Here is a 14080-nt window from a genome sequence, read left to right on the forward strand (position 1 = left end):
TTCCAAAGAACCAAAAGCAAAGTGCCAAAGATAACCAAAAAAACAAGAAGTAGGAAGTTTATACCTGCCAACTTTTTCTGGGTTAAAGGCGTGAGATTTTTATCCTAAGAGTGCTACGATTTCCGGAGATGACACGACCATTTTCGAAGATTTCCGAAGATGTCCGAAGTATTCCGAAGACATTCCGAACTGTATCCCGAACACAGTCCCAAGACTTGTTTTGCTAAACACAAGTACACGACCACATTCTCAAAGCTTTTCTTATCAAAACTCTGACATTTTCGGGGAAAGTATCGTCATAAACTCAGTTTACATGGAGTTTTCGTTTCTCACATTGGTTTGAGTTCACATATTTTTGGAAAGTGTGCCATTTATGGTTGTAATAACTCACAGTTTTCGACTAGGCGTGAGAAATTGGTTCGTAAGCGTGAGTTGGCGTGAGATCGAAGTTTTCAACTCGCAGGTGCGAGAGTTGGCAGGTATAGAAGTAGCCTACATACCACAGGAGCTGGTAGTCTGTAGCCTCCTTCCACTCTGTCCATGACCTGTAAATATAAAGATGAAATCCATGTTAGAACTGAAACCTTCAAACACACGATGATGTTGATGATGATGATGATGTTTTCTCATTACATCTTAGTGTTTTATCTACAAAATTAGTTGATATTTCTTTTATAACATGGCTAGCCTAGCTCTCCACTAGCCAGATCGCGTGAAGTGTCTTATCAACAAACCCCTATTAAATGTTACCTCAAAGTTACTCCAATCCCAATACGGTCTTTCACCAAATGCCATGGTCTCCCACATCACTATTCCGTAGCTCCACACGTCACTCGATGAACTAAATTTGCGGTACCTTATCGCTTCGGGAGCTGTCCAACGAATTGGAATTTTGCCACCCTATAGAGGACAATAAAAACGTTCGTATAATTCCACGTACTTAGTTTGAGAAAAAACATCTAGTTCAGTAAGCTAAAGATCAACAACAAGCCAAATACCAACATGATATTTTGGGATGGTATTTGGTTTATAACAAGAACAACAGCAACAAGCAGTGCGGTAAGATAGCATTCGATTTCTGTCTGGTACTTTATTGTAGCTTTTTTTAATAATAATAATAACTTCTATTTTTAAAAAAATTACAACAACTTTTAGTTTGCAAGACATGTTTCATGTTTTACTTGTTTTGTTTTATTTACTTTTTTGCATCATTTCGTGTAATAATTGTAATTTACTTAGTTATTTTTACTGTTTAATTTCTTTGCCGTGTATTTATACTCGCGCGCATTGTTCCATGTCTCGCGCATTTAAATGCTGCACGTTAAATTTAAAATGTATCACGAATGTTGCGTATCACGCATGTTACGCCATTGCTTGTAAAAAATTCAACTTCAACAGTAAACGATCCCACAACTGAAGATGAACGATCGAAACATGTCTTGCAAACTAAAAGTTGTTGTGCATTTTTTAAAAATAGTAGTTTGTCTGCTTTTATCCAAATAATAACTTCATTTAGAACTGAATGACCAATCAGCGAAGTCCAGAAAGGAAGACACTGGTATAAACCGGTGAACACTATTTAGAAAAATATAAGAAAGAAACAGGCTTTAGCCAGGATTTAAAATTTGGGAGGCCAAAATTTTTATAAGGCCTGACTTTGTCCCCATAGGAGGGCCTGAGGAGCAATATGCAAGGCGATTTTCTGCAGTTATGAGTGCAAGGGTATCTTAAGATTTTCAAATTTACTAAAAAAAACTCGGTACATGTATAGAGTTATTCGTATTAATTTTCTCTGAAAAGTGGCCGTCCATAGGACTCCGGGGACTCCTACCTGGCTAAAAGCCTGGAGAGAAAATAATCGACAAATCAATACAATATATAAGAAAGAAAAAAGAAAAGAAAAGAAAAAATCTACACACTACATTTTTTTAATCGATTCATGTTTAGATAAAAAAAAAATATAAGAAAATAATAAGAACATCAAAGGCAAAGGTATATTACCTGTGTCTGATACTCGGAATCTGGATTATCCTCTAACTCTCTCGACAGTCCAAAGTCCGATACTTTACAAACCATGTTCTCGCCAACCAGAACATTCCGAGCAGCAAGATCCTAACATAATAAACATAAAATAAACCGGTAATTAACTAAAGGGTTTAGCATTATTATCATCGCCATAATTCTACGTTAGTCAGATAGTACTTTGACTTTTGAAAAATTATTCCATTTATACTTTGTCAACATTGCAAGCGGAGCTTTTCTAATATGCGACAGTACTGTTCAAATTTTAAATTCACTCAAGACTTACCCTGTGTATGAAATTGATAGCTGAAAGGTACACCATGCCAGAGGCCACTCCACGGATCATACCAACAAGCTGCAAGGTTGTGAGTTTGCCTTCGTTTTTCTTCAAAAGGAAGAAAGAAGTGACAAATGTTTTCCCGTTAGCAACCCTACTTAAATAATTTCTTTGTTAGATTTTAATATTAATTTCAATGCACACTACCCAATCAACTAAAATTAACGAGGATAATCTCGGCGACGATGCTAAAAACACTGTATCTATCAAACTCAAACAACTACATCAGTAATCATAATCAGTATACCTTCAGAAACTTATCCAGAGATCCACCTTCCATAAACTCTGTTATAATCATCATAGGTCGACCTTAAATTAGCACAGAAATAGACAAATGTTAACCCACGGGCAGATAACTATTTTTATTATTCAACAGATGCGCGCGCTGCCCATATATGGTCAAAATGTTAACGATATCTGTCATCCGTACATAACAGATATCCTGCGATATTCGTAGGTTGCGAAGATTCGTCCGAAATCTTGTAAAGCGCTGCATAATTACAGTTTTTCTATGTCCAAAATGTGTCTCGACGACAATTTGTTGAATAATAAAACAATTATCCTGCTCAATCTTGCGGAATATCGTCTGATATTAGCCAACTCGGCCTACGGCCTCGTCGGCTAAGTATCAGGCGATATTCCGCGCGATTTCGCAGGATAATTGTTAAATATCCATACAAAGGCTCTCAGAGTTTAAGTTAAGTATATTTGGAGAAGTTAATCAAGCCTGTTTAATCCGGAGTTTAGTGGTGGGGCATTTACAAAGATAGGTGCCCACTGGATAGGACAATTAAGTCTCACCGTGTTGAATTTCTCTACATGTTGCTCTGGATATAAAATTTAATGATTATGATAAGATTATGGAACTCTAGTAAAAACGGAAGCGTAGCTTTCCCCTTTTTGAGTTGTCTCTCGTCCCAGAGCTTAAGTCACCGTTCATACATTAATTACAGCGCAAAACAAGCTGGCCTTCTTAAGCGTGACACTTGACACGGACGAGACTTATGGTGTTTCCATGATTTGCCTAGAGGACCCTCACATCAATAACTGGAGGACGATCATGACATCTTCACTCCGGTTTAAATGTGTACCTCAAATTTTGAGGTTATTAAGCATTCATATATTCAAGCTATTGTTTAAACTCATTCAGAAGATTGCCTATTCATTCCGATGTATTTGCCGACTAACCAGCATGCTTCCGAAGATCGTGAGGAGCGCAACACCTTTGATGTAGGTGAGATGTCTGTCATGTGTTTCTTTTGTTAACAGACTGAATAAAGATAATGTTACCTGCTAACGCGACCTTTTATTTTGCAGATGCCATCTTGAATTTCAAATACGCAGAGGTACGGTGCGGAAATATATACTGTTGCGAGGTCTCAAACCTAGAAATATTGGCTAACCGCTAGGAACTCTTAGAATATGGCTTGTCATACAATTTACGAATTTTCTCGACCGTCCCAGACCCCTTTTTTTTTGGTTAATCTCCAACCAGCAGACTACGTATTTAAAATTCAAAATGGCCACCAAACTGCTCTTTTATAACTGATATAAATACGAAGCACACACTTACTAACTGTGACGACCCCTGTCAGCTGGATGACATTTGCATGTTTAAACTGGCCCATGATAGAAGCCTCGGAAATGAAGTCATCTCTTGTCTTTGAAGTAGCACCTTGCTGATGAAACAAACATTGTAAAGGAAACGTGTGTCATTTTTAAAAGGTGGGCATAAAAACAAAACCAATGCAAACCACTGAACAAATCTAGCGTGTCATTTACTTTACTATCCAATCAGAGCACAGCAAATAGTAATCAGCATGTTGTTTCACTCTGATGAAGGTGAACTGAGGCCACCGAAAAAAATAAACGGCATGCAGTGCATGCAGAAGCGATGACGTTTCACAAAGGGTCTAACATAATTGAGGGCGTGATAAAGACTGTTATCCAATTGCAGTGTACATTTTTAAACCTAAGAAGCAATGTTGGTGATTGTCTAAAGAGCATAGTTAGGATATGATAGAATTCAATAAATACAGAATTAACAGTAGTTATAAATTCACAGGCCAAGGATGCAAAGTTAATAATACATTTTCTTCGTAGATTTGCTCAATTGAACAACAGTAGATTGCGTTATATTGTAGTGTGTGACTTCCGATAAACGATACGCGGGAGTCAGCTTTTAAGCTGCGAGAAAGGTCAAATGGTCTCTTGCCCACCGTGGCCCTTATTATTATAAGAGTTAGAAATTTCTGTCTACTAATTCTAATAGATCCCATCATATGTAATTAGTCTCTTTCGTTTATACATTGTAGTGTTCCATTCTAACTGCACGGGAGTATTTTGCTTTTGTGTTCTACGCGGCGATTTCTTGTTATCAAGTTAAACTTGATTTCTGTTCGACCGAAACAGACAAAAAGATCGGGTCGGTCTTGCGATGACAATAAGCGATTTCCTGACGTCATCGCTTAAAAAGTGACAATTAAACTTCAGATCAGATAAATCTTTATAGCTCAAATAATCAGTCTACCGATCGCTATAGACAAAGAATATTCACAAACCTTAAGAATTTTCACAGCAACAGTAGAGTCTTCATACAACCCCTTGAAAACCTCAGCAAACTCACCTACGGATTAAAGGGGGTAAAAAGGTTGCCTGTTTATTCCTCAAGATAGTTAATAAATGCACAGACGAATAGAAAGTCACGAAACTTATCATTAAGGGAATAAGTAGCTCGGAAATGTTAAGTAATCAGCCAGAAAAAGAAATTGATCGTTCCCCAATTTGAGGTTGTAAATTAGTGGATAAGTTGAAAAACAAAATTAATTTGATTGTGAGTGCAAAGCGAAATTGAAAAGTAAAAACTGCAACAAACGTCTTTTGCTTTAAAAAAATTGATAAATCTGCTGAGTAGGTACCAACCTCCACCGACTGCACACTCCAACTTTATTCGACACCTGTCAATCTCAGCGGCGAACGTTTTGACAGCTTCCATCGGGTCACCATAGTTACTGGGGTCAACGTACTGACACAGTCCATTATTCGCAAAAAGCTCGGTTGCTATAGACGGAGAAATCAAACAAAAGATATTTAACTAAAACTGGGGTTCAATTTTAATGATATTGGTGGGACTGGCACCGGATTTAACGTTTACAACACACATAATGGAAAAAACGTTGCAAATAACCGAAAAACGAAAGGAGGAAACCGTCGCGTGTTGCCAACTGACCTTCAAATGTGTTCGCTCGTTTCCGGAATTTCCTGCAATGAATCAGAACAGTAATCAATGCAATTAATATTAATTAAATCGGGCGCGCAACTTGAAACCTTTTAACAGGTGAATTTTAACAGCAACAATTTAATGAATTTCTTTACCTTCGTTTTGATATAACCACTGTGATAATAACAATGATAACCAAAATGAATATGGTGCCTCCTGCGGCCGACGCAATCAGAAGCCAAAGCTTCTTGTTGTCATCCAATTTGGAAACTGCAACATAATTGAAACATTATAATTTACATTAAACGTTACCTCAAAGTTCTGAAACCGAGCGAGTCAAACGTGCAGGGTCTGAGAATAAAGGTATCAATTACATGGATCCAAAATGAAACTAACCTTTCCCAGCTAGTATGTTGAAAAAAAGAAGAAAACCTTACATCTTGACATCAGATTTGTAAGGGTTTATGAATAATTAAAAGAAATATTCCGGGAGCGGACACAACATGTAATGGTGTTTACCGATTTTTTTGCCTGGTGTTTTAGCTTCTTCACTTATTGGACCATATCCCATGTTATTCTTTGCAACAACCTAAAATAAATAAGCAATGCATATATTTCGTCATTGCATTCAACTACAGTATATTGGCCTTGAAACTAATTAAAGCAAAACGAGACAAATAAATGGCCGACATCACAAAAGCTGCTTTTAAACATTACGAATTTTAAACACTAGGGAAAGGAAAGGAACTATACCACTAATCTCCAAAGGAAAAAGAATTTTTAGAACTATCTTCTTCTCTTTTTGATTTTTATCGTTTGTCGGTTTATGTTCCATGTTCCTGGGCTTTCGTCTACTTAAGAATGTAACCAAGTTATACGCAGAATGTAATGAGTAACACTTTTGAAGATAACAGTGATGTTCACAAACACTTACCACAAATTCGTACTCAACATCAGGTTCAAGCCCTGTTATTTCGAGTTCAGTTTTAGTTGTGTTGATAGTATTCTCATCTGAACCATCGTTCAATTTACGGTACGTCACAAGGAAGTAATCGATGCCTTCATTGCCATTCTTCAGAGTCCACGATACCATTACGGTTGTGCTATCAATTCTTTGTACTGTTACTACGGGCTGCTCAGGAGCTAAAATAGAAACAAACTGCGTTTTAGCGAAACATATAAACATATACGAATAGAAAGATATAAACAAACTGCATTTAAGCCAAAACATTTTAAGCTTTAGAAAGATCAAAGATCTCTTCGAGATATCGACTTTTTTTGCATGAGTATGAGTAGAAGGTTTATCCTGGGCATTGTTGTTCGAACATATCATGGAAGAATTCAAACGTCTTTCAGTTCAAGCATTTTTTATTTTCGCGGAGTAAATGCTGTATTTGTCAGTCGCGACGACTGGGTGCTTTGCGACTCATATACTTTGGCTTGGTTAAAAAAGGTAAACTTTGACGTTTGCCTTTAACATGTTTAATCGAAATAGTCGTTTCCTTTCGAGTTAGAAAGATTTCTACTCGGCCTAATGCAGAAAAATAACGCCTGATCGCAGGTTAGGTTACACACGACAGAGTTACCTTTTGTCTCGTCACGCAATCTTAACCCCACACTGAGAAGTAAATTTTCGTTTGGATATTACCAAAAGCCGCTTCTCCTCGCGTTATTCTTTACCTTACAGCTACACATGCCATTTCTAACGACTACATTTCCAGCAAAACAGTTGCTGTTATTTTTCTAATTGCGATCGATGCATTTACTTCTGAACAGAAGAAACGTTTAACGTTTACTTACTACTTCCACCGGAAGTAATTTCACAACAGGCTACAAAAACACTTATAAATATCACTTAACACATTTAATGATGTTGCAGAATTTGACCCCCGGTGTGAGTCAAAATTCAAACAAACAAACCGCTCTCTGTAAGAGCAATGTATGGTTTGCGGGCACTTTGGAGGCATATTTAGCGATTGTTTCACAAAACCATGGCCAGATTGGCTCGGATTTCGAGAGAAAGCCTTACCTGTGCAACGTAGAAAGCTCAAACCGTGGTTTGAAACAAAAGGTTTGTCAAACAGAGCGATTATTCAATAAATGTGTAAAATGTTTTACTCTCAGTTATTGAATGGATTATAAAGGCCCGATTTGCTGCCGGGATTTGCTGAAAGAAAACATTTATTTTTATGAGAAATGCAAAACGTTTACACTGTTCTTAGTGGCACATTTTCCAACACAACAGAGCTAACCTCAGATTTATGCCACCACAAAATTACACAAAGAAACGCTCGTCCGATCGGTCCCCTTGCCTGACCCGAATATTTTAAGAGGTCAATTTCGTTACACAATTGTCGCGGCAAATACTATTTAATATACACTGATCGAGCTCGGCAGCTGTAGCTGCAGTCTGTAATAGTAATGGGGATAAATAACAGCTTTATTAAAATCAAACCCGCCGTCGATTCCATTAGAAAAGGCGTTTGAATAGCATAATATTTTCGCCCTCTATCTATCATGTGTCGAAACAGATCGGATGACCGGCGATCAGTGCTGTCAAATTCGGGAAGAATTCTGAATTTCTTGCAACCGACGATCTTTCCGGTGCCTAAATAAAGCAATCCTTCGCAATTATATAATTTGATAGTAATTCGCTATCCGCCGCTTAAATTTCTCGGCAGCCTGAATAATTTTGCACTGGGAATCAAGGTGTTATTGCCGGATCTTCGACTAATAAATTCAATTTTGGGCCATTTTTTGGATACCTTCAATCTGTTTTCACTTACTAAAGCAAAAATGTTTGGAATCTATCATTTTTCGAGCCTTTCGAGAATCTCGGCCTCAAATTGTGTCGGTCCCCTTCATACAAAGCCTTTGCCCAAACTAAAATTGTTGTCCGACTCACGCAGAGGGGGGGGGGGGGGGGGGGGACTCAACTCAGCAGACTCAGCAGAAATAATCAATTGTCACGAAATGAGATCCCTTTGGTTAACTATTAGCAACGTTTTAGTGTGTGAAAGACTTGTACGAGTACAAATTTGCGTTGTTAATCGTTTTAGGTTAAATTAATATTAGCGCCTAAAGACTTGTACTAGTAAAAATTGCGTTCTTAATCGTTTTAAACTTCACTGTCTTCGAGCGCTGAACCGCTTACATTCTTAATTGGTTATGTGACGTAATATTTGGGCTACTCACGTTTTTGATTCTTATATAATGTTTGTAAATTTGACAAGTCACGTTTTTTCTACAAGAACGGAAGTGCTGAAGCACAATTGTGCAACTCAGCAGAAATAATCAATTGTCACGAAATGAGTTCCCTTTGGTTAACTATTGGCAACGTTTTAGTGTGTGAAAGACTTGTACGAGTACAAATTTGCGTTGTTAATCGTTTTAGGTTAAATTAATATTAGCGCCTAAAGACTTGTACTAGTAAAAATTGCGTTCTTAATCGTTTTAAACTTCACTGTCTTCGAGCGCTGAACCGCTTACATTCTTAATTGGTTATGTGACGTAAGATTTGGGCTACTCACGTTTTTGATTCTTATATAATGTTTGTAAATTTGACAAGTCACGTTTTTTCTACAAGAACGGAAGTGCTGAAGCACAATTGTGCAACTCAGCAGAAATAATCAATTGTCACGAAATGAGTTCCCTTTGGTTAACTATTGGCAACGTTTTAGTGTGTGAAAGACTTGTACGAGTACAAATTTGCGTTGTTAATCGTTTTAGGTTAAATTAATATTAGCGCCTAAAGACTTGTACTAGTAAAAATTGCGTTCTTAATCGTTTTAAACTTCACTGCCTTTGAGCGTTGAACCGCTTACATTCTTACTTGGTTATGTGACGTAAGATTTGGGCTACTCACGTTTTTGATTCTTATATAATGTTTGTAAATTTGACAAGTCACGTTTTTTCTACAAGAACGGAAGTGCTGAAGCACAACTATAGAGTGACACTTACAAGTCACGCGCTTTGACCACCCACAGCGGAAAGTATTCCCTTGAGAGTTAACAAGAATGCGATCCCTTCCGGTTCAGATTTGAGTCCACTAAACGCTATTCTCCTCATTTTTGCTTGTAAACAAGCAAAAAAAGTCGAAAAAATGACGAAGGGAATCGTATACGAATTAAAAGAAAGATACAAACAAACTGCATTTTAAAAACTACCGTCGTCAGGCATGCATGATGATATTTTAAACTAAAAATGTGTTTTCATTGACTTAACTTGAATTATAAAATGGGGCGTTTCGGACAAAGGTAGCTAAACGTTTCGAGCGATTACGTCTAGGACAAAAGACCACACAAAAGCTATTTTCATGGGTGACAAGAATTCTCTATTGGCGCAACACTGTACGCAAAACAAGCAAGAATTTGATTTCGACGATGAACAGATTATAGACGGCTGTTCCCAGTGGTCACGCAGATTGTGGTTGAAAGCTAGCGTGGCATTTTATTCCTAGCGCAGATCGAGGTTCGTGAGTTCTTAAAGAAGATCTCATTTACATCTAAACGCCATCTTGCATTATTGGTGAAAAAGGTTACAGTATTTTAACCGAAACTAACGTCCACTTTTATAATTTCTTAAAGTAAGTGACAACATCTTTTTTTAGTTGTTAATCTACATTTTAGTGAGCACACAAGCACCTTAGCTTTAGATATAGAAAGTAAAAGAAGAGGAAAAAAGATGAGAAAAACAACATGTAGTTGAGGGGAAACATTTCTCGTAGCGAAGTCATTAATACGCGATCGTGCCTCATTTATTCAGCATACCTGATTCCAGAGTAGTGACTTCTAATTTTGCAAACTTGGAAGAAAATCCGTCTTTCTCCGCCACATCACTGACACCATTCTTTGCATATATCTTGAAAATGTACGCCGTTCCTGAAAACAAGTTCGTTACAGTCGCCTTGGTCTGAGAAAGGTTTTCCTGTCTGGGTAGAAAGAGTACTTGTGATCCGCAATCTTGGCTGCAGCTTAGCTGGTCTTCCTGACAAACGATCTTACATTCGATCTCATAAAACAAGTCAGTTCGACCACCAAGGCGACGAGGGCGCTTCCAGGATAAACTAACTGTGGTTTGATTGATGGCCAACTTTCGTAAATGCTTTGGTTCAGAAGGAAACCCTACAGGGGCAGAAATGTGAACGAAAAACAAATAGTTTAGTTTAAGATGCACAGCTTAATTGGAAACAAGTGCAAACTTTATTAATTACATACACGTAAAGTATCAAGTTTTATATAAAAAAAACGCGCGCATTAACTCTTTCAGTGCTAAAGTCGACTTTTGTCGACATTTGAGGGCGCAGTCGATGAACCACTTGTGACATCATCCATTTGAAAGTCAGCAGATTTTGGTGACAAGCATCTGATAGAGCTAGGTTTGATCTTTTCACAGAACTATTCATTTTGCGTATCGGCCGGTCGCATCCTGACAGAGCTAATCGAGAGAAAGTCAATGACTTTTTGGTGCAAAATCAGTGCTTAAACAGCCCAAAACACCTGTAATAGATCGAGGTCCTCTTTTCAGGGTTTACCAATGTTTTGATCAAAACTTTTTTGATCTAAAGGAAGGACGGATACAGTTGCAAGGAGTGGAAATAACAAAGCCGAAAAAAACGAAAAGGAAAGGAGCAAGAAAAAAAAAATGGAAACGATTTTGCAAAAAAAAAAAAAATAAATAAATTGGCTTATGCGCATGCGCCAAAGTACAATTTTGTACATTATTCCCTGGAAACTTCATTAAAATCTTGCTGCATTGTGGAAAAGTGCTTTTTAAGCAAAGTTAAGTAAAATTCAGGATCGTAGCACCAAAAATTCAGTTTAACGGTAAAAAACCTCTGTTTTTTGAGAAATTTAGCACTGAAAGGGTTAAGTGAGAAGTGGTATTCTTAACCAGACAGATCTTTTCTCTCAACACAAAAGACGCCGGGAAAAATCCAGTTGTAAAATAATTGCCGGTATGGAGACCGTTAGGTCAATAACCTTCAATGGCATTAATGAGTGGGGCGGATCCTGCTCAAGAATTAAGTGATGTACCCCCTACATTTTGGAAGAGAACGGAGGGGGATTTTTTTGTCAACGTCAGGCCGTGGAAGAATTTCGTTTTAGTCTTTGTTTTAGTTATTTTTACGTAGCTCGTTTTATATATCTTATTAACCACGCGCGAGGGCCGTACTGGGCGAATATTGGCCCGAGGTCTTGACAGTACGGATCGAGCGCAGCGAGGTCCGTACAAAAAAGACCGTGGGCCAATATTCGCCCAGTACGGTCCCGAGCAAGCTTGGTTAATAAGAGATTTATTACACGACTGGAAACTTAATGTAGTGAGAATTGCTACCTAGTAGATGTCGTGGAAAACAATGTGCGGCAAAACGTTTACGCGCGCTAAAGAAGTTATAATTATTTCTGTGTAAGCCGGGTCATTTTATTTTCAAAGCAATAAAAATGCGGAAAATTTTTTGCAAAAAACAAATCTTGCGCTAAATCGCCCGGAAATTAGCGCGGGATCATCCGGGACAAAACCCGGTCCGATACTTGGAAAATATCGGCCCTCGCGGGACCGGAAATAAAGTAATCTGATTGGCTGATTTAGTTATTGGCCCTCGGACCGCCTAAGTCGTGTAATAAAACGTTTTATTGCCCTCTCTTTTTGCAGTGCTGGAATTTTCTTTTGGTAATTACCACCTATCCCCCCCCCCGACCCCACCCCCCCCCCCCCCAACAATACAATGATCCATCGCTAATTTTTAACTTATCACAAAGCCCAAAATACATTACCTGTACAATTGTCTGAAATTCTTTCCGACGGTGCACGAAAGAATCCTCGATTGCATTTGCAGCTTTTCCTGTCTGTTTCTGAGATGCTATTTTGTGGGCATTTGGAACACTTAAAGTTTCCAAGCTTGTCTTTGAAATAACCTAGGGAACACACTGTTAAGGAAAAGAACGAAAAATAATTCACAATTAAACCTATATGCCTCAGTATTTTCCCTCTTTTGCGCTCACTGATTAACAGATGACAATCAACCGTCTGTCTCCTTCGCTTAATTAATCTCGTTCCAAGATCTCGCGGGTGGACGATCTGGGAACGAGATTATCGCTTAACTTTCCAATAAATGGCCTCTAAATCCAGGACCGGTCTATATGCCTAGAAAAGGGCAAACTTTCCTTATGAACCCTAAAATAAAAGTATTAAAGTCTAACAAGAAGATTTCAGAAAAGCCTTCTCGTAGTGCGCTCCCTCCCCTCCCAAAAAAAAGAAGATAGAAAGAAAATCGCGAATTTTACAGGCCGGTCAGCGGTTTTGTTTCGGAGTTTGCTTACAAAATGGCGGCCATGACGGAGAGGAAACACCTATTTTTTTCTGCCTTGAAATCTTCTAGATTGCTTCACGATAAGCGCTTGGCCATCTTTATTGAATTACCAGCGCTCCGTTGAGCTAAGATCGTTGTATCGATGGCTATCTAGAGATGTGGCTTCACCAGCCTTCAGGGAGGTACGTAACTTTTATCAAAGTGTTTATCTTTGTCTTCACGCCCGCCATAATTTCAGACTGGCAAGGAATCAAAGATAACAAAGGGTGGAAAATCAGTCTGTGTAAATGACCCATAAGGGTCATGCTTGTTTCTACACATAGTTTTAAACTTGATGGGCTCTTTATTTGACATGAATTTATCGTTGAATATCTGTGAAAATGTTAAAAGAATGCTGAGTTGAAGACGTTTTGTGGATCGTCAAATGTCAAATAAATTGTGGGTATTGTCTTACAGTATTGGCATAAATACAGGTCACATGTCGAAAATAAGGAAACTCGTCAATTACATTCGGTAGATGATGTTTTCCTTTGTGAAATGGACCGAACAGCAGAATTGTACAGAGTAAACCCCCGGAGTAAACCCTCTCCGCCTCTTGAAAAAGTCGAAGGAGCAAGCAAAATGTCCTGAATCGTTTCCGTAATTTGAAACTGTACAATTATTATGGCAATTTGTCTTATTAGTATTTGGCTGGCTATTAGCATTCTGTCCCTCCAGGTCTGTAATGGAGTTTCTGTTTTGGCCTTTATGTTTGAAATGGAAATACATCAGGGGGGGGGGGGGGTATACCCTGAAAGATATTTTAAAAAAACGTATAAAAGTAGATTGTTAAACAAAACAATCCAGTCTGTTTAAAATTTAACTATTTAGTCTTAGATCCATGGGGTTTTGGTTTGAGATGGGGGAGGGCTTTTTTGACCCCAGCATAGCATAAATTGTTTTCAAACTGCACATCCCCCCAAAGTGTCTTACTCAGCCTGAATCCCTTGTAATAAATCATCATTAAGGGTGATCATGCTTCCGCTTCAACATGTCAGTACACCCTCAAACAGACGAGGACCAAGTAAATTATTTATAAGCAGTTTTTAGGAATTTGTCTTGAATTGCAACATAATCTTATTGCAAGCAATGTGGTTCCAGAAAATGTGCAAACTCTGGCCCCCCACAGAAGGGATTGGGAGGGGGGTAG

At 38.2% G+C, this 14080-nt stretch overlaps 1 protein-coding gene across 1 annotated transcript; it reads right to left on the bottom strand.

The window, feature by feature from the left end:
• Nucleotides 1–65: 65 nt before the first annotated feature.
• On the bottom strand, nucleotides 66–12659 carry LOC144639974 (ephrin type-A receptor 4-like; the record flags this gene model as incomplete). Its single annotated transcript, XM_078499232.1, has 14 exons — nucleotides 66–545; nucleotides 751–900; nucleotides 2002–2112; nucleotides 2309–2407; nucleotides 2607–2668; nucleotides 3933–4038; nucleotides 4921–4985; nucleotides 5282–5419; nucleotides 5589–5620; nucleotides 5735–5849; nucleotides 6099–6168; nucleotides 6514–6722; nucleotides 10349–10702; nucleotides 12356–12659. Coding segments are annotated over 14 exons (1908 nt in total), but the record flags the coding sequence as incomplete, so codon positions are not given.
• Between the last annotated feature and the right edge of the window lie 1421 nt (nucleotides 12660–14080).

The sequence above is a fragment of the Oculina patagonica genome, unplaced genomic scaffold (genome assembly GCF_052425735.1).
Source record: "Oculina patagonica isolate OP01 unplaced genomic scaffold, crgOcupat unplaced158, whole genome shotgun sequence".
Taxonomy (NCBI): domain Eukaryota; kingdom Metazoa; phylum Cnidaria; class Anthozoa; order Scleractinia; family Oculinidae; genus Oculina; species Oculina patagonica.